Below are 27,888 nucleotides of genomic sequence, written 5' to 3' on the forward strand. Positions count from 1 at the left end.
CTGGAAGTGTTACATCTGACAAATTACTATAAAGAGGAGCATTTTACTAAATATGTTAGTGCCTAAAGTGGACACATTAGTGCCTTAAGTGGACACGTTAGTACCTTAAGTGGACACGTTAGTGCCTAAATGGACACGTTAGTGCCTTAAGTGGAAACGTTAGTACCTTAAGTGGACACGTTAGTACCTAAGTGGACACGTTAGTGCCTAAATGGACACGTTAGTACCTTAAGTGGACACGTTAGTACCTAAGTGGACACGTTAGTACCTTAAGTGGACACGTTAGTGCCTAAGTGGACACGTTAGTGCCTTAAGTGGACACGTTAGTGCCTTAAGTGGACACGTTAGTACCTAAGTGGACACGTTAGTACCTTAAGTGGACACGTTAGTACCTAAGTGGACACGTTAGTACCTAAATGGACACGTTAGTGCCTTAAGTGGACACGTTAGTACCTAAGTGGAAACGTTAGTACCTTAAGTGGACACGTTAGTACCTTAAGTGGACACGTTAGTACCTAAGTGGAAACGTTAGTACCTTAAGTGGACACGTTAGTACCTTAAGTGGACACGTTAGTACCTTAAGTGGACACGTTAGTACCTAAGTGGAAACGTTAGTACCTTAAGTGGACACGTTAGTACCTTAAGTGGACACGTTAGTACCTTAAGTGGACACGTTAGTGCCTAAGTGGAAACGTTAGTACCTTAAGTGGACACGTTAGTACCTTAAGTGGAAACGTTAGTACCTTAAGTGGACACATTAGTACCTTAAGTGGACACGTTAGTACCTTAAGTGGACACGTTAGTACCTTAAGTGGACACGTTAGTGCCTAAATGGACACGTTAGTACTTAAGTGGACACGTTAGTACCTAAGTGGAAACGTTAGTACCTAAGTGGAAACGTTAGTGCCTTAAGTGGACATGTTAGTACCTAAGTGGAAACGTTAGTACCTAAGTGGAAACGTTAGTACCTAAGTGGAAACGTTAGTGCCTTAAGTGGACACGTTAGTACCTAAGTGGACATGTTAGTACCTTAAGTGGACACGTTAGTACCTAAGTGGACACGTTAGTGCCTTAAGTGGACACGTTAGTACCTAAGTGGACACGTTAGTACCTTAAGTGGACACGTTAGTACTTAAGTGGACACGTTAGTACCTTAAGTGGACACGTTAGTACCTAAGTGGACACGTTAGTACCTTAAAGTGGACACGTTAGTGCCTAAGTGGACACGTTAGTGCCTTAAGTGGACACGTTAGTGCCTTAAGTGGACACGTTAGTACCTAAGTGGACACGTTAGTACTGTCACGGGAGGAGCACAAGACAGACACAGTGGGCGTGGCGTCAGGCCTCGGAGAGGCTTTTATTAACAGAAATCATAAAACAAAGGGGATAAAAGTGGCCAAAGGGGGAAAGTGTCCAAAATAACAGGGAATCTGGTGTCCTCGTCGTGCTGCGGGATTTGTGTAGGTCGGGCAGTGTTCATCAAGGAAGGGTCCAGGCAAGGGGCGGAGTCCGGCGGCCGCACGCGCTCCCCTCCTTGGTCCGGGGCGCGAGGGGCGGCGGCTTCTCCTAGCGGCCGCGTCTCTCTCGTTGGCCGCAGCGCTGGTAGGGGATGGACGGCCCGGCATCCTGGCCCGTCGGCCGTGTATACGGGTGCGGTTCCCATCCGGATCGCGGGTCCGGCAGCTCACGTCTTGGTGGCGCGGGAGTCCCTCAACGCACCCTTCCTGGACCCACGAGGACACCAGTGTGCATGCACGGGGAAGAGACCGGTCTCCTGAGGAGAGGCGCGTTGGGCTTTTAAACAGCGGCGGTAATGAGGCTCCACTTCCTTCAGGTGTGCCCCATCACACGCCGCCAGCCCTGACTCGTCCAGCGCCCCTCCTCTCACACACCCACTCCAGTCGGGAGCCTGGTGAAGGGCGGCGATTTAGGACGGGGTGCCGGTGACAATCAGGGAGGAGGCAGCTGACTCGTCACATTCCCCCTCCCAAGCGACATCCCCGTCCCCAGGGCGCCACCCACACGGGAGTGCTACCATCCTCAACCAGGCTCCAAACGGTCGGAGTGGGCGGGGCTTCCTCTCCGGGCGGTCCTCCCTCTCGCAGCGCACCAGAACAGGGACAGAGAAACCGGGTTTTAGTGACAGCCTCAACCAACCACCGGGCAAAATGACAATGGAAAAGTCACTTACCCCTTGTGTGGCTGGGAGGCTGTCCCCAGTTTTCCTCCGTCCCAGTCTGGGTTCTCACGAACGTTTGCAAGCGAGAGGGAGTGACGTCACCAGACGTTTCCCAACTGCGCTGTCTAGGCTCCGCCTGCCCGCATTCTCCACCAGTGTCACGGGAGGAGCACAAGACAGACACAGTGGGCGTGGCGTCAGGCCTCGGAGAGGCTTTTATTAACAGAAATCATAAAACAAAGGGGATAAAAGTGGCCAAAGGGGGAAAGTGTCCAAAATAACAGGGAATCTGGTGTCCTCGTCGTGCTGCGGGATTTGTGTAGGTCGGGCAGTGTTCATCAAGGAAGGGTCCAGGCAAGGGGCGGAGTCCGGCGGCCGCACGCGCTCCCCTCCTTGGTCCGGGGCGCGAGGGGCGGCGGCTTCTCCTAGCGGCCGCGTCTCTCTCGTTGGCCGCAGCGCTGGTAGGGGATGGACGGCCCGGCATCCTGGCCCGTCGGCCGTGTATACGGGTGCGGTTCCCATCCGGATCGCGGGTCCGGCAGCTCACGTCTTGGTGGCGCGGGAGTCCCTCAACGCACCCTTCCTGGACCCACGAGGACACCAGTGTGCATGCACGGGGAAGAGACCGGTCTCCTGAGGAGAGGCGCGTTGGGCTTTTAAACAGCGGCGGTAATGAGGCTCCACTTCCTTCAGGTGTGCCCCATCACACGCCGCCAGCCCTGACTCGTCCAGCGCCCCTCCTCTCACACACCCACTCCAGTCGGGAGCCTGGTGAAGGGCGGCGATTTAGGACGGGGTGCCGGTGACAATCAGGGAGGAGGCAGCTGACTCGTCACAGTACCTTAAGTGGACACGTTAGTACCTAAGTGGACACGTTAGTACCTAAATGGACACGTTAGTGCCTTAAGTGGACACGTTAGTACCTAAGTGGAAACGTTAGTACCTTAAGTGGACACGTTAGTACCTTAAGTGGACACGTTAGTACCTAAGTGCTAAACGTTAGTACCTTAAGTGGACACGTTAGTACCTTAAGTGGACACGTTAGTACCTTAAGTGGACACGTTAGTACCTAAGTGGAAACGTTAGTACCTTAAGTGGACACGTTAGTACCTTAAGTGGACACGTTAGTACCTTAAGTGGACACGTTAGTGCCTAAGTGGAAACGTTAGTACCTTAAGTGGACACGTTAGTACCTTAAGTGGACACGTTAGTACCTAAGTGAAACGTTAGTACCTTAAGTGGACACGTTAGTACCTTAAGTGGACACGTTAGTACCTTAAATGGACACGTTAATACCTTAAGTGGACACGTTAGTGCCTAAATGGACACGTTAGTACTTAAGTGGACACGTTAGTACCTAAGTGGAAACGTTAGTACCTAAGTGGAAACGTTAGTGCCTTAAGTGGACATGTTAGTACCTAAGTGGAAACGTTAGTACCTAAGTGGAAACGTTAGTACCTAAGTGGAAACGTTAGTGCCTTAAGTGGACACGTTAGTACCTAAGTGGACATGTTAGTACCTTAAGTGGACACGTTAGTACCTAAGTGGACACGTTAGTGCCTTAAGTGGACACGTTAGTACCTAAGTGGACACGTTAGTACCTTAAGTGGACACGTTAGTACCTAAGTGGACACGTTAGTGCCTTAAGTGGACACGTTAGTGCCTAAGTGGACACGTTAGTGCCTAAGTGGACACGTGAGTGCCTAAGTGGACACGTTAGTGCCTAAGTGGACACGTTAGTGCCTAAGTGGACACGTTAGTGCCTTAAGTGGACACGTTAGTGCCTAAGTGGACACGTTAGTGCCTTAAGTGGACACGTTAGTGCCTTAAGTGGACACGTTAGTACCTTAAGTGGACACGTTAGTACCTTAAGTGGACACGTTAGTGCCTAAATGGACACGTTAGTACTTAAGTGGACACGTTAGTGCCTAAGTGGACACGTGAGTGCCTAAGTGGACACGTTAGTGCCTAAGTGGACACGTTAGTGCCTAAGTGGACACGTTAGTGCCTTAAGTGGACATGTTAGTGCCTAAGTGGACACGTTAGTGCCTTAAGTGGACACGTTAGTACCTTAAGTGGACACGTTAGTACCTTAAGTGGACACGTTAGTACCTTAAGTGGACACGTTAGTACCTTAAGTGGACACGTTAGTGCCTAAATGGACACGTTAGTGCCTTAAGTGGACACGTTAGTGCCTAAGTGGACACGTTAGTGCCTTAAGTGGACACGTTAGTACCTAAGTGGAAACGTTAGTACCTTAAGTGGACACGTTAGTACCTTAAGTGGACACGTTAGTACCTTAAGTGGACACGTTAGTACCTTAAGTGGACACGTAGTGCCTAAATGGACACGTTAGTACTTAAGTGGACACGTTAGTACCTAAGTGGAAACGTTAGTACCTAAGTGGAAACGTTAGTGCCTTAAGTGGACATGTTAGTACCTAAGTGGAAACGTTAGTACCTAAGTGGAAACGTTAGTACCTAAGTGGAAACGTTAGTGCCTTAAGTGGACACGTTAGTACCTAAGTGGACATGTTAGTACCTTAAGTGGACACGTTAGTACCTAAGTGGACACGTTAGTGCCTTAAGTGGACACGTTAGTACCTAAGTGGACACGTTAGTACCTTAAGTGGACACGTTAGTACCTAAGTGGACACGTTAGTGCCTTAAGTGGACACGTTAGTGCCTAAGTGGACACGTTAGTGCCTAAGTGGACACGTGAGTGCCTAAGTGGACACGTTAGTGCCTAAGTGACACGTTAGTACCTTAAGTGGACAGGTTAGTACCTTAAGTGGACACGTTAACACCATTAAGTGGACATGTTAGTGCCTTAAGAGTACACGTTAGTTCCTAAAATGGACATGTTAGAGCCTACAGTGGAGTTTGACTTCTAACCCTATGGCTGAGGGATCGAATCTTGGGACGTCAATACCACGACTGAGGTGCCCTTGAGCAAGGCATCGAACCCCCAACTGCTCCCCGGGCGCCGCAGCATAAATGATGCCCACTGCTCTGGGTGTGTGTTCATAGTGTGTGTGTGTGTGTTCACTGCTCTGTGTGTGTGCACTTTGGATGGGTTGAATGCGAAGCACGAATTCTGAGTATGGGTCACTATACTGGGCTGAATGTCACGTCACTATCACTAAAGTGGACATGTAACCTCAGTGACGGCTTTTGTACTTTTTTTTTCTGAGAGTGAAATAAACAATTATTTATGACTGTAAATAGTTCTCAAGTTGGAAAAGACATTTAGTTCCCAGCCAACCTTAGTTCCCAGGACATCTACAAAATGGATTGAAATGCTGATAAAGACGAGAGGAAGTGAGACCTAAACACATGACCGTGTGACCGAAATGTTAAAGTGTTAAAACATACAAAACGTTTATACTTTAGCACATGCGATTGATTTTTTACAATTTTCTCTGGAGCCTTGCATTTGGAATAAAACAGTATTGCATGATCGTATCAACCATTATCTTAAACGACACCAACAAAATAGTACCACAACATTGTCATGAAGCAGAATGTGATGAACACACAGATGTCCGGACTCCCATGGATCTCATGTACTGTGTGTGTGTTAATGTTTGACCTCCAGTGGGAGGAGTTTGCAGATCTTTTGCTAGTTAAATGACTTCTGTCTGTAGTATAGGAAAGATTGTGACGAGGAGTTATTCTTGTTGACCAGACTAACACTCCTGATGGGTAAGTGGCTTGTGTTAAGAATGAATTCACAATAGCACTACCATTTTGTAATAAGTTACATAAATGTTAGAACAAAATGTTCTTAAAGCAACGTTCTGATGACTTTATTAATATCTGATACAAGTAATGTGGAGGAAAATCTTTCTGCAATCAACTGAGAAGCTTATAATAACCTGAACATTGGTGTGGACGTTAATGAGTTATTATAAATCAATAATAGAGTTGTTTTAGTAGTTTATTCTCTTGTTTGACAGTGAATTAGTGAGTGTGGACAGCTGAGCAGCTCTGGGTTTTTTCCTCCATATTCTCGCAATAAGAGCCATAAAAGCCTGATGTATCAAATATGATTTTCAACAAAATACATAAATGCACACTTTTTAAAGATTCTGTAAACTGTTCCATAAAAAAAATAAAAATAAATGCCATGCCATATCTAAATATTTTTTTACCTTTACAGTGAATATTTGATAGTTATCATGTGCTTCTTGGGAAAACTCGGTCAGTTGTGTAAATATTTGTATAATATCTATAAAAACCGTGTGACTGTGCATCGTCTCTTATAAGAACCCAACAGCAAACCTCACTTTTTTATTTTTTATTAAATTCATTCATCGTTGCTGTTTTGGGGAGTAAATAGACATTAGCTGAGAAACAGTAATAGAATTAATGTCTTGTTTCTTCAGGAACCAAACAAAAATGAACGACCTACTAAAAGTTGCCTGTGATGCTATATTGCATTTTTATTTTATTTTTTATTTTTTATTAATTCAGTAATTTAATTCCATCAATGAGCAAAGTCACAAAGTTTTAGTCCAGTGTGTTAACATCATAGATGAGCATTTCCATTATTCAAAACGTTGAAACCAAGTTTTGGTGATGATGAAAGATTTATAAGAAATGTTTATAAGTTCAGTCCAAATGTGATCGTGTTAACTTTTTAGTTTTTTTAGAATATTAGTTTTATAAAAAGTTTGGTGATAATATAGTTTGCAGTTTACAAACTACTTAAAAAATACCAAGTGTTTTTTTTTTTTTTGGACCCAGAAAAAAACTGTGGGGGGGGGGGGTAATTTTAGAAATAAAAAAAAGATAATGTTTTTAAAAATAATTACACTTAATTTAACACATTGGTAGTTAATTAATTAATTAATATATTTTTTTTGGACATTTTTCAACCTTGTGTCAGCAAAGTCACAAAGTTTTAGTCCTGTGTAATAACATAAATTAACATTTTCATTTTTCAATAAGACTGAATCCAATATTTGGTGATAATATCTCATATAAAAAGGTTTACAAACGATTTTTAAAAGGTCAGGTTTTTTTTTTTTTTTACCCAGAACAGCACAAGAAATAATAATAATAAAAAAGTAGAAAATATTTTTAGAAATAATTACAATTAATTTAACAAATTTGTAGTTAATTAATTAAATGATTAATTTTATGGAAGGTTGTCAACCATGTGAGAACAAAGTCACAAAGTTTTAGTCCAAACGTGATCATGTTAACTAGTATTTCAGTTTTATAAAACGTTAGAAAACAATATTTGGTGATAATATCGCATATAAAGAGGTTTACAAATGATACATTAATTTAGAAGTTTGTCAACCATGTGTCAGTTTTAGTCCAGTGTAATAACATAAATGACCATTTCCATTTTTCAAAAAGACTGAATCCGTGATTTGGCGATAATATCTCGTCATGACGTATTAGCAAGGAATTCTGAGCGGGAAGGCCAGGTTTGATGAAGGACTTCCTCTAGTAGCTCCTGATGAAGATGATGATGATGATGAAGAGACTAAAGCGCGGTGTGTCTGTCTGCTTTAACGGCCCGCAGCACACTAGAAGTCTGTCATGAGAGTGACTCGGAGAGGATAGAGACGCTCCCATACCCTCGAACATGCAGCAGCACGCAGATCTGTGTGTGTGTGTGTGTGTGTGTGTGTGTGTGTGTGTGTGTGTGTGTGCTGCGATCCTCAGGTAGGACCCTCTCTCTGTCCTGAGTTCCTCTCTCTTCTCTTTCTTCTGTAAGTGAAGCTGGATGGTGTTGGTCTCTGTTTGAGACACTAAAGAGAGCTCAGAGGATCTCTCTGCTTCCTTTCTCTCGTTCTGATCTCTCAACTCATCTTGATCCTCTTTCATTCCAGAAACTAAATGAATAAATGGTTTAAAGAACTGGAAATATGTTTTAGGATCATCGAGATCATTGTGGTTATTAAGCTCACATTGCTTATTACTGTAATGATGTTATGATTGCATCTATACAGTGCTATTTCAGTGTCATTAATATACAATTACAGTTTTTGTTAATATTCTGAATTTGTTGTAATTTTATATTTTCTGTTTTCATTTCATTAAAAAAAAAATCTATGTAGTTCTCCTTAATGTTTATTGCAGTTTCTGTTTTAGTTTTTTCAGTACCTAAAATTAAATTTTGTTAAAGATTTTTTTTAAATAATCTTTATAATCGTTTTTCTTTTTAAATGTGCCTATATTTATTTATTTTATATATATATTTTTTTTAGTTATTTTACTACCTAAAGTTAAACTAAACTAAAATTAGATTTCCTTTTTTTTATTTAATTAAATGTTTACTTTATCTCAAGTAACAAATAGATAAATGAATATATATATATATATATATATATATATATATATATATATATATATATATATATATATATATATATATATATATATATATTTATATTTTATAATTTATAATTTATATTTATTTATAATTAAATTAATTAAATATAATACCCCTATTTAGAATTTGCTGTACTGATATTAATTTATAGTGAGTTAAATAAACATTATTTAACAGTATTTAGTTTATGAATAACAATAAATAAATTGCAGTAATTAAAATAAGAGGGAAAAAAACTCAAAAGTACATCGTCCAGTGTTGAGAATATTGAGGAAAAATGTGATTTACTTTTTCATAATGCATAAATGATAATTCTTGTCTTTTCTTTTGTTTCTGACGTGATCCAGATGTTTTAATGAGATGAGTAGTGCGTGTAAAGTAAGTATATTCAGCTGCTGAATCACTCATAGCATTGAAATGTTATGAATTATTGTTTAATGTTCTTGAATTCAATCGCTTGTGTCTTGCTCCAAACCAGCAGGAGTTGTGTTAAAGATCTTTTGCTTGTCTAAATAGAGCGTGACGTTCCTGGACCTGGGTTTTGCATGAACTTAGGCTCGATGAAGAGGAGAAACGGTGATTTCTAAAGCTTTCTTTATCTGTATGACAAAAATATATCAGCTATATTGGATGTAACTTGTGTACAAACACATATTATTATCTCTCTGGACGCCTCGTGTCAACACGTTTCCTGTAATTCCATCATTTGTGAATTTATATTCTGCAGTTGCATCTCAAAATCTATGAATGTTGAGTTATTTCTCATAACTGGATTGATTTATGAATATTATGCCTAAAAGATGTCACAAATTCAACTAGTCATGTGACCGGGGTCATATGATGTTGCATTTATGTGGTTTAAGGTTCAAAAAACATATTATTTTCCACATAATCTACATTATTGCTGTTGTTTTATATATCATTCATGGAAAGGATTTCTGAAACATGTCAGTTGACGCTCATCGACTTCTTTCAAACTTCTTTTATGGATTGAAATGTTGCTACTTTTTTTCAGAACTCTCAGAACGTTCAAATGTAACATTGAGTGTTTGAAAAGTTACAGATTCTTCACTAAACATTTGCATACGACTCAGAAAAATACGCTTAAAAGCATTTAAAAAAGGACGTTTTGAACATTCAGATAACATTTAGAAATAACATTTTCATAACTCACTGGGAATGTTAGCGAAATGTATTTTAGGACGAATTTTGCACATCTCAGAACTTTCCCAAAAGTGTTTTCTTCCAGTAACATTAATAGAACATTCCTACAGAGTTATCTGGTGTTTAATAATGTTCTCAAAAAGTTGGCATACAAATATTATTTGTATAAATATTCACGGACTGTCAGTGGGATGTTCGTCGAACATGTTATATCGCTTGTTTCCGAGAGAACATTCAAATGTAACATTTCCACAATGTTTGCAAAGTGATACAATGCAATGTTCTCTTAAGATACATTTGTACAATATTTAAAATAAAGAAAGAAACGGGATGTTTTCATTGTAACTCACTGGGAATGTTATCAGAATGTTCATTAAACACATATTTCGCAGCTGGACACGTAGTTTCTCAAGCTTCTTCTGAAGGATAAGACTGAGTCAACAGAAGGGTGTTCCTGTCCTGTTTAATGTAGTGTACAGGCATGCATTTCAAACTAAAAGTGGAAAGTCTGGTTTTCACGGCTAAATACGCTCCTGCTGTAATAGCATGTGTGCGCTGGTATCTGATCTATCCCGGCGTGATCAGATGTAGGTCAGGCTCTTTCTGTGACGTGTAACTCTCTGACTCTTCATCTGTCATGTGTTTGCCTCCACACCCGCTGATCAAACAGCAGCGAGCAGCGGATGAAGATAACAGGACAGCCTTTCAGTTCCTCGTGTCTGGAGCCGAAGATGAAGTGAGGGGAATCAGACACAATCCACAGGTAAGACACGGGTGAGAGAAACAGGCTTCAGGTTCAGCTGATTTATACTGACATTTATTTACTGCTTCTATATATATATATATATATATATATATATTTATATATATATTTAGCAGTCAAAAGTTTTTAAACAGTGAGATTTTTAAATAAAAAAAAAAGATCTTCTGCTCACCACACCTGAATTTATTTGATTAGAAATACAGGAAAAGCAGTAAAAATTTGAAATATTATTCTAGAGTAAATCATCTGTTTTCTGTGTGAATCTGTATTAAAGTAGAATTTATTTCTGTGATGCTCCGCTGTATTTTCAGCATCATTCCTCCAGTCTTCAGGGTCACATGATCTTTTACTGCTCGAGAAATATTTATTATTAGTTATATATGTATATAGTTATATATAATGATATGATCAGTAAGTCATGGCAACTTGTGTTTTTGTTTGAAAATATATATAAAATATATATTTTTTGAATTATGGGATTCATTTAGTCAGGTTTATTTAATTTAAGTAGAAATGGCTTGATTAAGTTGATGATTATACTAAAAAAATGAAGTTTTTAAGTTGAAATAGATGGAGATTTTTACTGTGATATATATATATATATATATAATACAATAAAAACAAAAAAATATATTTTTTAAATATTTTTATATAAATATTTAGATGCATTATTTTTTTAAAGTGTGGAGCCCTGAACGACATACTAGAAAAATCTATTAATTGTGTGCACGATTTAATAATTAATAATGTGCATGATTTATTTTACTGCATATTAAAGCATGTGTATTTCTATATTTTAATATCCAATATACACTTTTTATATTTAAATATAACATAAAAACAAGAGAACAGAAATCACATGCTTCACCTTTCAATATTAATATTTGAGGAAAGTGCCAGAAATTCTGGAACTATTTTATAGTTATTAATTGCCTTTTTTTAAAGTAAGACTTTATACATAAACGTACTGAATAGAAAAGCCTCCTGCGGAATGCAAGCGATGCATGTGCGTGTCTAATCTTGTTGTGTGGTTTATTTATTGCTCACTGTGAGCAAATATTGATTGACAGCTTTCACAAGCTCTGTGTGGTTTAGGGAGATCCTGTGGCTTGTGTTTGTGCAGCTTTACTTCATGTACAGTATGTACAGTATGTTTACAGCGCACGCTCACTACTGTATTAGATGAGTCTGCTAAAGCAGGTCTGAATTAAATATCAGAGATGATTTGACTGACCACACGAGGAAGCGCAGGCTTTTATGGGTTAACAACAGTGAGGAACATCTACTGTAAGATAAAGAGAGTCATCATAAATATGCATGTTGTTTTTATTTGATATCTGCAATGACACACAGTGTATCATATTCAGGACTAAAGAAGAAACAGCATCTTTTATTATGTGCATTAATTGTGCGAGGGTTTGGTTTGCGTCATGCATCAGGACGAACAGCGAGGGTCACAGACGGACTCGAGGACAAACCGAACCGTGAACCTTTCAGTCGATGTGCATCTGTTAGAAACACACGGCCTCGAGCTGATGGTGATCCACATTACTGTCATGATCATTAACACACACTCAGAGTCACTACAGCCAAAGAACAGAGACATACACTTCAGACAAATGCTAGAATCAATTTTTTTTTTTTTTTTTTTTTTTTTTTTGTGACACTTTATATGGCCTAAGAGTTTGATAACTTTCAATGTAAGTCACTGAGATCAGATGAGACAGTGTAGCATACTGACACACAATTATAGAAATATCAGTTTTCATATATAATTGAGAGATTCAGTTCAGTTATTCTGACCTTTACTTGATCAAAACCAGTCAAGATTTGACACGTGAAGCTCGAGCTGAACCTGTTACACTAAAAGAGCTTTGAGTTTAACAAAAGCTTTAGAAGAGATTGAGTGTGAAACAGCAACGAGGCTTTAGGAAACCTAATACAGTGGTTTTATCGGTTTAGAAACATCTCTTTATGGGTTTCTCCTTCTCAGAAACATCTGGTCACTTCTACAGCAAGATCGATCCTCTCACTAGATTGGTTCCCACGGTTCATTAGTGAAGAACCGGTCCGGCCTCGGTCTGTCTCTGTGTTTAAGTGTGAAAGGGGCGTGTCCTCGGGTGTCTGATTGACAGCTCCGCCCCTCTCCGCTCTGGTTTTGACAGCTCTTGTGTTGTGTGTTCTCCAGAGCGGACTCATGGCTCTGCTGTCGTCTCATGATGACGGGACTCTCTCTTGTTTCCAGCAGGCTCTCAGGATGTTCCAGAGGAAGAAGAAGAAGAAGAAGAAGAGGAGGCTGGAGATCTCCACACCGAGGAACTTCGAGCACAGGGTGCACACGTCCTTCGACCCGGTGCAGGGCTGTTTCGTGGGTCTGCCGCCTCAATGGCAAAGCATTATAGACACGCTCCGGAGACCCAAACCTGTGGTGGACCCCTGCAGCTTCACACAGGTGCAGCTCAGGCCCCAGAGGGTAAACGTGTGTGTGTGTGTGTGTGTGTGTGTGTGTGTTTTATCAGTGCTATGTTGTTGTGCATCAGTTAAATGCATGCACTCATGTTATTGTTAAGTAGAGCTGATGTTATAGTGCGATGCATTTTACTGCAGGAGTATCACAGTAATGAAGGACTATTGTAACATTCTGCAACTGTTCAAATTTAGTAGCATTATTTTTAGGAATGTTTATGAATGCAAAACTATAAAGCAAAAAAAATTACAAGCATTCCACTGAATAATGTTTTATTATATAATTATTTATAAAAACTTGTCCAAATTCAAAAAATAATCATATAATATAATAATAATATAATAATATATATATATATATATATAAATATTGAATTGTTTGCAGAACTTAGTGACATTATTTTTATGAAAATTAAGCAAACATATAATTTATATATATATATATATATATATATATATATATATATATATATATATATATATATATATAATATATATATATATATATATATATATATATATACAGATTTCATATTATAATGCATAGCATTTCACTGCAGGGATATATTGTATATTCTAGTAATAAAATTATATTATTAAGATTATTACGTAATCAATATATAGTCTCTAGGTAGGTGAATCTCATAAAAACATTTTCAGATCATATTTCACTCTATAAACTATTTTTAGATATTGCTTAAAGAAAGCGATGTGTTTTTCAAGTTTTTTGCATAATTTTTATGAAAAATAAGGAACAAATTTAGTATAGCCAAAGAACAATACATTGCATTTGGAATGTTGAAATTCCTGTAATATATTTCTGTAAAATTCTTGTACACACACACACACACACACACACACACACACACACACATATATAGCATTTTCTTTTTTGCATCATTCGCAAAAAAAAAAAAAAAAAAATATTATGTAAAAATCTGTATTTTATCTTCTGATTTCACCGTGTAATGGAGGCATATTCCTATGATTTCTTGACAGTCGTCACAGAAACTCAATCTTTCATCGAGAAAGTGTGTGTGGTTGTTAAACAGGTTGGTGTTTCCCCAGGGTTCTCACGTGTCAGCAACACTATTCAGATCATGAGCTGACAGACCTGCTCCACACCGCTGTTATATAACCACCATCTTCATCTTCATCTTCATCATCTAGATTGCTTTCTCATGCCCAGTCCCTGATTAAAATATCTCATGCATATTGATTCATGCAGTTTCAGTATGAATTTGTTTCATACTCTGTTTTTAGGAGTAAATGTCCAATTTATTATTTTATGAATATAGTCACAAGATGAATCTCAAAAACATACCTAGGACATATTTCAATTCAAAAAGAAAAAAATTTGAAATTTATTTCTTGCAGAAAATGTTATATATATATATATATATATATATATATATATATATATATATTAATTTATTATTATTTTATTCTGCATTATTTTCACTGAGTAACATTGTTTAAATGTGAAAACAAAACAAAAAAACGTATATATATATATAATATAATTTTGCAATATTTGGGAAACTGACATTATTTTGACAATTAAGCAATGAATATTATTGCAGTAATGCAATGCTATTTTTATCATTACTATGTATTTATTATATGGTCATTTATTATATCTCCCCCAAAAAATTTCCAGATCATATTTTAATGAATGCATAATAAATAACATTGCTTAAAGAAATTGTTATATTTTATGAATGAGTTGCATAACAATCCATTATTTTTCTTATGTTATTTTTATGATAATTAAGCAGAAATATTAGACAAGCAGTATATAGTTAATATTAAATTGCAAATAAAAATGTCACTGCATAGATATACAGTATATTCCAGTAATACAGCATTATTTTTTTTACATAATGTAATAATAACACGTAATTATAATTTAAATAGTTAAATAGTCAATAGCTCTCAATCATATTTCACTCTAGAAATATATTTTGCATTACAAAATCAATATTTTTGGCATTATTTCCAAATATTATTGACATTAATTTTATTCCATTTAAACCAAAACATCATGCAAAACTTATACTGCATATAATTTTACTGCATAGATATTTTGTATATTCCAGTAATAGAATACAGCATCTTATCACTGATCCTCTTATTATTAAAATATAATAGTAGTGACATCATTAATGAAGACGGTTCTAGATGTTACAAATAAAAAGGTGCTTAGGAAAAACATCTAGATCTGTCAGCTGTCAATCAAACTGGATTTTTGGGAATCAAGGGATGAAGCTCGGTCTTTCTAGCAGCTGTTTGGACTCTCCTTCTGACGGCACCCATTCACTTGCAGAGGAGTTCTGATGACTTGTTTGATTTGTCTTCTAGAGCATTGTTCGCGGCAGCTTCATCGGACACGAGGACTACATTTCTGCGGCGATCGCCGAGATGAGTCGACTCTCTGTGTCCAGCTCGAACTCGTTGAGGAGAACCAGCCCGTCTTTAAGGAAACGAGCGCGGTCTCTGGGTCGTCTGGGGGAGGAAGCTGAAGGAGAGACTTACGAATATCAGGAGCTCAATGAGGCTGATCAGAGAAACGTCCAGTCGGTGTCAGACAGGAGCTCCAGATCCAGAGCGGTCCAGAGCGAGAGCGGATCCTCCACACGACCCCGAGCCAGGTCCGTGTTCATGGGACAGACGGCGCTGATGCCCCGGGACATCTCACTGGTGTCTAACCCTGACCGTGAAGGACCCGGGGTCTCTGAACCCGAGCAGACGGCCGTCTGGAGTCATGATGGAGACAGACTGAACTCAGATCAGCTCCAGAGGAGACCGCAGTCCACTTCTGACCTCACCGTGTGTAGAAACACTCTCTCAGAGCACTTAGAAACATTCTCTTTTTAAACCATTTCAAAACTCGGCAACATTCCGTTTTATAGAATTTTGAACATTTGTTACATTTGAACGTTCTAGGAATGTTTCGAAACAAGGAGTTACATTTAAAAAAAGAATTGACACATTTTTGACTAATTCTAATGTATATTAGAATTAAAATAATTATATTATAATTAGTATAATAAATAAAAATGTTTTTTAATTATATATATATATATATATGTTATTTTTTACTCACATTTTTAATTTGCTTTTTGTTTTATATTTTCAGTTCACAGTTTAATCTTAGTTTAGGCTTTTATGTGCTTTTGTCCGTTTTTTTTTTTTTTTTTTGTTCTATTAGTTTTAAATGTTTTCAAAAAATAGTTTTTTTTAATTTTAATTATTTCACCATGATAATTTTTTTTTGTTTACAATTGATTTATTTTTCATTACTTAAGCTTACTTTCTTTTTTATTTGGCTATGCAACATTTCTCATTTTCATTAACAATATATATATATATACACAGAACCTTTCACAAATATTAGCACACCTTGGTAAATATGATATATATATATATATATATATATATAATTTAAATTGAATGTATGCATTTAGCAGATGCTTTTATCCAAAGTGACTTACAGTGCATTCAGGCTATCAGTTTTTACCTATCATATATATATAGTTAATTTTATTTCAGCTGTTTTTTTTTTTTATAACTTCTATTTGCTCTCAAGGAAATCTATTTTTAATGTTTCTATAGTAATAGTTTTAATTATCAATAACAACACTGCCCAGCTCGACTTTTTTTGGTAATTAAAAACTACTTAAATGAATTCAAATAGAACGCACTTCCTAGGTTTATCTGAAGAACTCATGTTTCCTCTGATTACAGGTGAATTCATCGGGATTCCCAGCCATTTCCAAACCCAATGGCACTAGCAGTCCCAAACCAGGCCTTGTGACGCCGAGCGGTGACCCGAGAGCACGGCGTTCCTCTTCTCCCGTCAGATCCCCGGTGACTCCAGCATCGCCCAGCGGACACACACCCGTCACACACACACAGTTCAGAGCCGCGCTGCAGATGGTGGTGGACCCCGGAGACCCTCGCCCCTCTCTGGAGAACTTCGTGAAGATCGGCGAGGGCTCCACGGGTGTAGTGTGCATCGCCCGAGAGAAGCAGAGCGGGCGGCAGGTCGCCGTCAAGATGATGGACCTCCGCAAACAGCAGAGGAGAGAACTGCTCTTCAACGAGGTGTGAGCGTCCCCAAACTAAACATTTCACCCGACACAATCCACATGAGATTCATCACAATCACACAATCACACAATCACACACAATCACACAATCACACAATCACACAATCACACAATCACATGCTGTAAATGCTGGCTTTAAAAGGATCAAATCATTCATGAACAGGGAACATTAGTCTCTCAGTGACTCCATGAAACACATCATCATTAACATATTTAAATATATATATATATATATATATATATATATATATATATATATATATATATATATATATATATATATATATATATATATATATATATATATATATATATATATATATATATATATATATATATATATATATATATATATACATAAATACAGCATCCTCAACTAATATAAATACTCTTGGTAAATATGAGCAAAAGGTTTTTCTAGCTGTGAAAAAAAATATGTTTTTTTGATTATTTTTGATATTTCATTAAAACAAAAATTCTAAATTCTAACCTTTCGTTGAAGTAAAATAATGGAAATTTGGTGGGAAATCTCATCATTAAATTCATTAATTAATTAATTTATATATATATATACTGTATATGTATGTGTACATGTATAAATAAAAAACATTTTAGTTACTTGACAAAATAAACATTAACCTTGAAATAGAATAAAAATAGATTTAAAATGAAATAGAATATAAGGAATAAGAAATAATATATATATATAAATCAGAAAACAGTAAAAATGACAAAAACACACAACTAAATTGCTAAAGCTAACAAAATGGAATAAAAAAAAATTAAAATAAACAAAAAATATTAACAAAAACTATTATAGTATATCAGTGTTACAAAAATAACCCTCATAAATTTGTATAAAAAATAAAAATACTTCTAATATTTATATATATTTATATATCATTAAAAAAAAAGTAATACTAAGTGTTTTGTGTCTGTGTCCACACAGGTGGTGATCATGCGAGACTACAGACACAGAAGCGTGGTGGAGATGTTCCGGAGCGCTCTGGTGGGTGAAGAGCTGTGGGTGATCATGGAGTACCTGCAGGGCGGCGCTCTCACCAACATCGTCTCACAGACCAGGTGACAAACACTGTCTAACAGATAATGGACACGGATGATTCCTCAAAGCATGTGTTACTGATGACAGGATGTGTATTAATGTGCACTGTTTCCACCTGAAATCATGCTGATGTCGTTCAGACGGTACAGTATCCTCGTAGAAACCTTCACTAAAGCACCAGCGACTCGCTCAAGTGAGGAAAGAGTTACAGAACAAGCTGGAAACTGGTTTGTTTTGACGCTGTTTGCACAGCAGCTCTTTGTTGATGTTCACACATCCTTCATTCTGAACCTCTTTCATCCTCGACCGCAGACTTTGTTTAATAGTTCATGCAATACTTTATGCAAGAAATTGAAATGCAGTGCATTAGATGCACATTCACAATCACAATGTGCTCCAAAGTTTGCAGTCAGTACAATTTTTTTAATGCATTGCATTTATTTGATCACAAATACAGTAAAAATTGTGAAATATTATTACGATTCAAAATATATGTTTTCCGTGTGAATATTTATTAACATGTAATTTATTTCTGTGATGCTCCGCTGTATTTTCAGCATCATTCCTCCAGTCTTCAGTGTCACATGATCTTCAGAAATCAGAATAATATGATGATTTACTGCTGGAGAAACATTTCTGATTATTATCAATGTTGTAAACAGTTAATATGTTTGTGGAAACTGATGCATTTCATTTCTCAGAATTCACAGATGAACAGAAAGTTCAAAAGAACAGCGTTTATTTGAAATATATATATATATTTGATAAATTTAATGCATCCTCAATTAATAAAAGTATTAATTTCATTTGAAAAAAGTCAGAATGACCCAAACTTTTGAACAGTAGTGCACTAAACATGCATCAGAGGGAGCGATGGAGGTGTGTTATCATTCCTGAGGAGTGTAAAGAGGCACAGCCCGTGTTTATCTTTCATTATGTGTGTGTGTGTGTGTGTGTGTGTGTGTGTGTGTTTAGGCTAACAGAGGAGCAGATTGCTACAGTGTGTGAAGCTGTTCTTCAGGCTCTCTGTTATCTTCACGCTCAGGGCGTCATACACAGAGACATCAAGAGCGACTCGATCTTACTGACGCTGGACGGCCGGGTGAGACACGGTTTAATTAGGAAAAGAAGCATGAACTGCATAGACTTGACAATACTGTATCTCAAATTATTAACATGCATTAGACATTTACCAGGGTTTTTTCAGATGTTTAAGAATGTAGTTTTCTACACTGTAAAGATTTTTTTTTCTTTATTTGAAGTTGTAAATAAAATACTATAATAATTAGTCGTTTTTGAGTGAAAATTGTTTCTACACCAGTTTGGGTTTTCCCTTGTATACCAGGGTTACATTTAAATAGATAAAAAAAAAAAAAAAAGTTTTCTTTATCTGAAATAAAATAAATCATAAACCAAACTAAACTAAAATATTTTTGTAAAAATTAAACTTCTTTTATTTCAGTCCACTGCCAAGGCAAGTGACTAAAGTTAAAATGAAAACAGAAAATATAAAAATTACAGTTATATAGAAATGTTTTAAAAGAAAAAATAAAATAAAATCAATAATATTTCTAAAAGTAACAAATTAAATGAAAAATATAAAATATTTAGAACAGTTTGAAAAGAACAAAAACTAATAAAAATAAAAACATAATACAATTACTAAAACTAACTAAACTTAAAATGAAAACGGATAATATATAAATAAAAATGAGATAGAAATCTAAAAAACTAATAAAAATAATCACAACTAAATTAGTAAAATTAACTAAAGTTAAAATTAAGACAGAAAATATTAAAATTACAATTATATAGAAATTAAAAAAGTAATAAAAATAAAAACACAGTAAAATTACTAAAACTAACTAAATTTAAAATGAAAATGGATAATATAAAAATAAAAATGAGAATGAAATATAAAAAACGAATTAAAATAATCACTGTTAAATTACTAAAATTTTAACTAAATTATAAATGAAAACAGAATCATATTAAACTTATGATAATGTTGAAATGTTTTAAAAGAAATAAAAATGAATAAATATAAAAACACAGTAAAATTACTAAAACTAACTTAACTTAAAATCAAAACAGGAAAACTAAAAATAACAATAATATAGAAGTTTTAAAAGAACCAAAAACGAATAAAAATAAAAACACAATAAAATTACTAAAACGAACTAAACTTAAAATGAAAATGGATAATATAAAAAATAAAAATGAGACCGAAATATAAAAAAAAATCAAATTAAGTTAAAATTAAAACAGAAAATATATAAATATAAATTATATAGAAATGTTTTAAAAGAAACAACAACTAATAAAAAAGACAAAGACATAACAAAATTACTAAAACTAACTAAAATGAGATCAAATATAACAAATAATAAAAATAATCCCAGCTAAATTACTAAAACTTTAAACTTAAAATGAAAACAGAAAATAAAAAAATAAAATCTATATACAAATACTTTAAAGGAAACAAAAACTAACATAAAAATGACCAAAACGCACACAAAATGTACTAAATCTGGAAAACGGAAAATATAGAAAATGCATTTATTGCAGTAGACGTGTATGATGGAAATGCGACTGGTTTTAGTTTTAGGAAGCAGGATTGATGTGTGATTCTCTGTTTTACAGGTCAAACTGTCCGACTTTGGATTCTGTGCTCAGATCAGTAAAGACATCCCGAAGCGGAAGTCGTTAGTCGGGACTCCGTACTGGATGGCGCCCGAAGTGGTTTCAAAGAAGCTGTACGGCACCGAGGTGAACGAAACACATCCATCATGCATGCAAAGAAAAAACTAATCTAGCCTTTAATTTAATCAGATAATACAGTTTTATACTAACATCTACATGAATATGATTTATAATGCTAATTTCTGTCCAATAGGTTTATTAAATGTAGACCTAAAAGTGCTAACAAAGTAGGCAAAGACACTTTTAATCCTCACTTTAAATGGATGCATGACGGAATTCAATATTTGGCCCTAATTTAGAGAATATTATGAGTTTTAATCACTTTATTTAAGTTTATGCGACAGATGAATATAATAAAGAAGCCACAGTTTGATTCTGGTTCATGTCACACCAAATGTTTATATGATTTAATGCTGTAATTAAGGCCTTTTAATGGAAAGAATGGGAGTCAATAAATGATATTTGAATAGAGATGAAGCTGTTAACATCATCTCAACATGTTCTTCTAAGAACATTTAGCTAACGTTCCCATTTTGTTGTGAAAATGTTATTTCTGAAGGTTAAAAACTTCCCGTTTTTAGAGTGTTTGAAATCTTTAGTTTTTATTGCAAGTGAAACAAAGAACATTCCATTTTAGAATTCTGGCAAATGTTACGGGAAAGGTTAGTTTCGAATGTTCTCTGACAGAAATGGTAACATTTAAAAAACTGCTACATGAAAGTCCAAAAGAGAAAATTCTATGAATGATGTGGAGATGTGTGAATTGTGTTTATTTTATTTTTGAGAGACAAAAACTTTATTAATCGTGACTTCCAGCTTTACGATTTTTTGCAAATCGTTTACATTCACGAAGCTGCATTACACACTGCATGAAAGACAGTTTTTAAAAATCCATGTTGGGCACTTTAAAAGATTATTTTTTTTTTTGATCATATAAACATTGATGGAACATTACATTGTATCATTTTTGGGAGATTAATGTAATGCAACTTTTGAATGTTCTGAAACAATAAAATTAAATAAAAACATTAGACAGACAACAGAATAAAGCAAAACTACAATTTTAAAAATCAAAACTGATAATATAAAATAAAAACTATATAGAAATATACAAAAACATAACTTAAAAATAAACACACAAACTAAAACAAAAACTTTAACTGAAAATAAAAAAATATATAAAAATATTCTAAAAGACACAAAATATAATAAAAATAAACAACAGTTACTAAAACTTAAACTAAAATAAAAAATTAAAACTATATAGAAATGTTTAAAAATAAACAACAACAAATAAAAAAACAAAGACAGAACAGAATTACTAAAACAATGAAAATGGATAATATAAAAATAAAAACTATATAGAAATATAAAAATAAACACAACTAAATTCCAAAATGTTTTGCTAAAATTAAAAATGAAAATATAAACATTACATTATATAGAAATGTTTTTGAAGAAACTAAAACTGTAAAAATAATTTTTTAAAACAATTACAAAAACTAACTTAAAAAGAAAAACAACGTAAAACTTCACAGAAAATTTTATAAACATTTTAAACAACTTATTTAAGCGACTCAGAGTCAATTCTTTCTTTTGAGAGATAATAACTTTATTTATTGTGCACTTCCAGCTTTATTCATAAATCAGCTGCACAACACACTGCATCAAAAATCCATCCGGGGCACTTTTTTTTTAAGTGATACAAACGTTAAAGGAACATTCCATTGTATCATTTTCAAGATTATGGGAATATAACGTTTAAATGTTCTCTTAACATTCTGAAATAAATACTAACATAAAAAAAAATGTTAGACAGACATCCGAATAAAGCTTTTCAGAAAAAAAAACAATCCGTGAACGACCGTGGGATGTGAATAACATCTTTGTGCTTCAAGGCAATGTTCTGAGAGTGTTCTCTGTTATCTGGATGTTACTGGAGGTATTTTAGTCTCAACAGATACTGGAAAGACACAATCTCATGCACCTAAAATATATGCACCGCATCAGTGATGATACATGCTGGCAAAACTCATTTAGACATTCACTTCTATTTCTATTGCCTTCCAACTTCTTCTTGCTGTGCATTATCTCCTGTTTTTGTGGTTTTGTGTCTGTAATGTTGACGTTTTGTTTGTATCAGCTGTTATGACACACATAATGAAAACCAATACAAAATGTATATTCAAAAAGGAAAAGAATGAATGGAAATGTCATGGAGAAAGCCTTGAGAAACCTATATTTATTACAAAATGTAAATATGAATGTTTTGTGGTGATTGTAGGTGGACGTGTGGTCTCTGGGGATCATGGTGGTGGAGATGATCGATGGAGAACCTCCGTATTTCAGCGAGACGCCGATAGCAGCGATGAAGAGACTGAGGGACGAGCCGGCGCCGACCGCAAGAAACATCAGCACGGTGAAGCAGAGGATCACTGAAAACATAACTAGAGAAGAGAAACTGCCAAGGAAATAAAAATGAATGAAAACTAGATAGACGTGAAAAGAAAAAGTGAAAAAAATATATATATATAAAAAACACAACAAAATGACAAAACTAACTAAAATTAAAATGAAAACTGAATATATAAAACAAAAACTTTCACAAAATACTACTCAGTCATACTACAATAAAGCTGAATCTGAAATCATAACATGTAAAATTTATAACATGAATTTTTTATTTTTTTTTGGGGCGAAATGTAAAGTTAGTAAAGAATTACAAGAAAAAAAATAATAATTGTGAGATATAAAGTCAGAAAAAAAACAAAATCAGAATTGCAGGAAAAAAAATTAATTGCGAAATGTAAAGCTGAATTTTAGTAGAAAAAGTCTGAATTGTTAGAAATAAAGTCAGAAATTGGAAATATATATTATGAGAATCAATAAAATTAAAATAAAAAATAAATAAAAATCAATTGTGAGTTTAAACTCATAATTGCAAAATAAAAAAAATAATAATTCCAAGATATAAAGTCATTATTGCAACAAAAAAAGTGAATTGTGAAATATAAACTCAGAATTGCAAGAAATATTTTTACTTGCAAAATATAGTCAGAATTTTTTATTTCAGCTATTTGCAAAGGAAATACAAATGAATAAAAACTAGATAGACATGAAAATAAAAAGTACAAATTACAAAACACACAACAAATTGACTAAAATTAAATTGGAAAACTGAATATATAAAAACAAAAACTTTCACAAAATACTACAAAGTCATATAACAATAAAGCTGAATCTGCAATCATTACATGTAAAATTTATAACATTAATTTTTTTTGGGGCGAAATGTAAAGTTATAATTGTGAGAAATAAAGTCAGAAATGGGAGAATTTTTCATTGTTGTGAGATATAAAGTCAGAATTACAAGAAAAAAATAATAATTGTGAGATATAAAGTCAGAATAGAAAAAAAAGAAAAGAAAAAAATCTGAATTGCAGGAAAAAAAATTTGAATTGCGAAATGTAAAGCTGAATTTTAGGAGAAAAAGTCTGAATTGTTAGAAATAAAGTCCGAAATTGGAAATATATATTATGAGAATCAATAAAATTAAAATAAAAAATAAATAAAAATCAATTGTGAGTTTAAACTCATAATTGAAAAATAAAAAAATAATAATTCCAAGATATAAAGTCATTATTGCAACAAAAAAAGTGAATTGTGAAATATAAGCTCAGAATTGCAAGACATATTTTTAATTGCAAAATAATTAAAATACAAATGAATAAAAACTAGATAGACATGAAAAGAAAAAGTACAAATTACAAAACACACAACAAATTGACTAAAATTAAATTGGAAAACTGAATATATAAAAACAAAAACCTTCACAAAATATTAATAAAAACTATATGTAACCCAGTCATACTAAAATAACACTGAATGTGAAATCTTAACATGCATGTACATTTTTTTGCACATTTAAATCAATGCTGTTATTATGCACTAAAATTATTTAAATAAATATCAATTATTGATTGAAATTAAGCTGAAATAAAATAAAATACAAATATTAGATGAAAAAAAATTATACAAGTTTAAAAAGTAAAACGATTAATAAATACAAAAATAAAGCTAAATAGAACTTTATAAACATGGCGAAAGCAAATAAAACTGCTAATAATAAAATAGTAAAAGAAATACTAATACAAATATAAAATATAAAGATAAAAGCCTGTTCAAAATAATAACAAATGCTGTAAATAGAATATAAATAATACTAAAACATCAATGAATACACTCAGAAAAAAAAAGATTAAAATGTATATTCATTAATAAAATAAAGCCTAAATGGAATAAAATAAAATAAACATTAGATGACACCCTTAAACTTAACAAGTTAAAAACATTACAAAACAGTAAAATTACTAAACTTAAAACTGTAAAAAAATTAAATAAAGCTAAAATAAATGCATAATATAATTATAAAATAGTAAAACAGTTAATAAAAATGCTATAAATAGTTTATGAACAATAAAATATTATAACATAAAACGCTTAATTTAAAAAATGAATATGATAAATGTTGAATAGTACTACACTAAACTGAAAAATAAATTGGAAATAGCTAAATAGAAATATAAAAATGACAAAAGCATGACAAATAAAAGCTAATACACACACATATATATATATATATATACACCAAAAATAATAGCAAATACTGTTATGAATAATACTAAAAAAAGACTTTTATCATGTCATTATGATGTTAATTGGATAATAATGCTAATAATCCTGTGATCAGATCTCTCCGGTCCTGAGGGACTTTCTGGACTCGATGTTGACCCGTGATCCTCTGAAGCGAGCGAGCGCTAGAGATCTGCTCCAGCATCCCTTCATGCTTCAGGCCACTTCTCCTCGCTGTCTGGTGCCTCTAGTGGAGCAGCACCGCAAGCGCATGTCCCACTGCTGACCTAGGGGTCCCACATCAGCACTGTGGACTGGGAATGTTCCTGATCTGCTGAAACACTTCCCACTGGAGACTCGCAGGAACAATTCATCCCAAACCCATCATCCTGTCGGCATCCATTCAGCTTATTCTAATGCATCTGCACAGAAACTTTGACATTGTGTTGTGTGTAATATAGACTGAGCTGCTGGGTTTATTAAAGCCGTCTGATGATCCTTCTCAATGTGCTGCAGGACAATGAATTAAAAGGTAATTTGTGTCCTTATTTCTTGCAATTCTGAGGAAAAAATCATAATTGTGAAACGTTAACTTACAATTGCAAGACAATAAAAAAAGGTAATTAAAAAAAAAGTCAGAATTGTGAGATATATACCAGAATTACAGTAAAAATGTAATTGTGAGAAATAAGTCAGAATTCTGAAAAAATGTCAGAATTGTAGGAAAAAAATTGGAATTGGGGAAAAGTGAAGTTAGAATTGTTGGAGAAACAGTCAGAATCGTCAGATATAAAGTTAGAAATTGGAGAAAAAATATTTATATTGAGAGAAAAAAGTCAGAAAAAATAGAAATGTGAGATTTGACATTAGAATTGCAAAAAAAGGGACTGTTAGGAAAACAAAGTGGAATTGCGAATAAAAAGAAGCCGGAATTGCAAGAGAAAAAATTTAATTGCCAGATTTAAACTCAGTATTGCAAAAAAAAAAAAAAAAAAAATGTAATAAAGTCTTAAAAAATTTAATTGTGAAATATAGTCAGAATTTGGGGAAAAAAATTATTTTAAGATACAAAGTCAGAATTGTAAGAAACAAATAGAATTGTGAGATTTAAACTTAGAATTGCAAAATAAATAAAAAATGTATTCCAAGATATAAAGTCAGATTGCATTTTTTTTAGAAAATATAAATAAAAAATAAAATAATTGGGAAATATGAAGTCAAAATTCCAAGAAAAAAAAAAAGTGAATAGTTAGATATAGTCAGAATTGCGAGAAATGAATTAGAATTGTGAGATATAAACTCTAAACTCTGAACTAAAAAAGTCACAATTACCTTGTTTTATTTTTTATCCCCTGGCAGAAATAAGTGACCAGTGCGATGAAACCAGAAACATAATTTATAAATCATGTTAACTTTAAAATGTAACTTTTACTGTTGTACAGCTTTGGATAAAAGCATCTGCTAAATAATATTAAATGTTATGATTAATGTGTCCAGGAAACTGAACTGGAGCTCTTCTGTAAACCAGCAGGCTGTGGAGAAGCTCAATGCTGTTTTTATTTTGTATTCCAAGACTTTAAAATGATTTTTATAATTCATAAACTGTCTGCAATTGTGTTGTCAAATCTGCTTCACATTTTTAATCAAGCATTACATTTACAAAATGCATTGGAGGTACTATATAAAGCACTGACTGTATCGAATGCATGGTTTAACCACAGCACAGGACGCTTTTAAAGCATGTCTGATGATTGATCGCTGTTTAATAAGAGGCCAAACACTGATTATATCAGCCGTTGTGTAGTGAACACGTGTTTTTAACATCGAGCGAATGAGCACGAACACTTCTGTCTGCTAATCTACTTCCTGATAAGCTCGTTACTTACTTAAGCAGCACTTAAACACTTGTGAGAGGACATTTCTGACACTGACAAATATTTCAAGTGTTCTTACTCGAGCTCAAGTTTGAAAAATAAAACTAAATAGAAATATAAAGTAAAAATGATAAAATGACAAAAACTTAACATGCATCTTAAGTCTTTTTTTTTGCACATTTCATGAAGTGCTATTGAAATAAATATAATTTTTGTAACCCTAACCCTAACCCTAAACTTAAAAATGTAAACGAAAATTATAAATGTTTAAAATTTTTACTATTACTAAAACTAAAAAATAAAGCTAAATAGATATATAAATACAAAAAAAGAACGTCAAATTGACTAAACTTGTATCAGTAAAAATTTAATAATATAAATCTAAATACATCCGGTTGACTAAAACTATTAAAATATTTTTGTTCATTGAAATACGTGAAATAAAAATAAAATTTAAATATTAGATAAATATGTATTGTAAACGTTGCCTTAGCAGCTAACTGAAATAAGTTAATATATATATATATGTGTGTATATTAAAAGGAAACTAAAATAACACTGAATTTGAAACATTTTACTTA

At 34.1% G+C, this 27,888-nt stretch overlaps 1 protein-coding gene across 9 annotated transcripts; it reads left to right on the forward strand.

Annotated features, from left to right (window-relative positions):
- Nucleotides 1–5,807: 5,807 nt before the first annotated feature.
- Nucleotides 5,808–27,119, forward strand: LOC127938478 (serine/threonine-protein kinase PAK 6-like). Of its 9 annotated transcripts, none has more exons than XM_052535120.1 (13): nt 5,808–5,883; nt 7,718–7,860; nt 8,878–8,908; nt 9,047–9,106; nt 10,365–10,457; nt 12,703–12,930; nt 15,285–15,752; nt 16,671–17,030; nt 17,985–18,118; nt 19,074–19,200; nt 20,742–20,867; nt 23,086–23,220; nt 25,552–27,119. In XM_052535120.1, the coding sequence occupies exons 6-13, from the start codon at nt 12,715–12,717 to the stop codon at nt 25,717–25,719; spliced, it is 1,734 nt and encodes a 577-aa protein (XP_052391080.1). In that variant the 5' UTR covers nt 5,808–5,883; nt 7,718–7,860; nt 8,878–8,908; nt 9,047–9,106; nt 10,365–10,457; nt 12,703–12,714; the 3' UTR covers nt 25,720–27,119. The 9 variants fall into 9 exon arrangements, 8 of the variants coding, with proteins under 8 accessions (XP_052391080.1, XP_052391081.1, XP_052391086.1 ...); XM_052535121.1 differs by having other exon boundaries at nt 5,854–5,883; nt 7,549–7,860; XR_008148725.1 differs by lacking the exon at nt 5,808–5,883 and having other exon boundaries at nt 7,020–7,860; nt 25,552–25,965; nt 26,931–27,119.
- The last annotated feature ends 769 nt before the right edge of the window (nt 27,120–27,888 follow it).

The sequence above is a fragment of the Carassius gibelio genome, chromosome A20 (assembly GCF_023724105.1).
Source record: "Carassius gibelio isolate Cgi1373 ecotype wild population from Czech Republic chromosome A20, carGib1.2-hapl.c, whole genome shotgun sequence".
In the NCBI taxonomy this organism is placed as follows: domain Eukaryota; kingdom Metazoa; phylum Chordata; class Actinopteri; order Cypriniformes; family Cyprinidae; genus Carassius; species Carassius gibelio.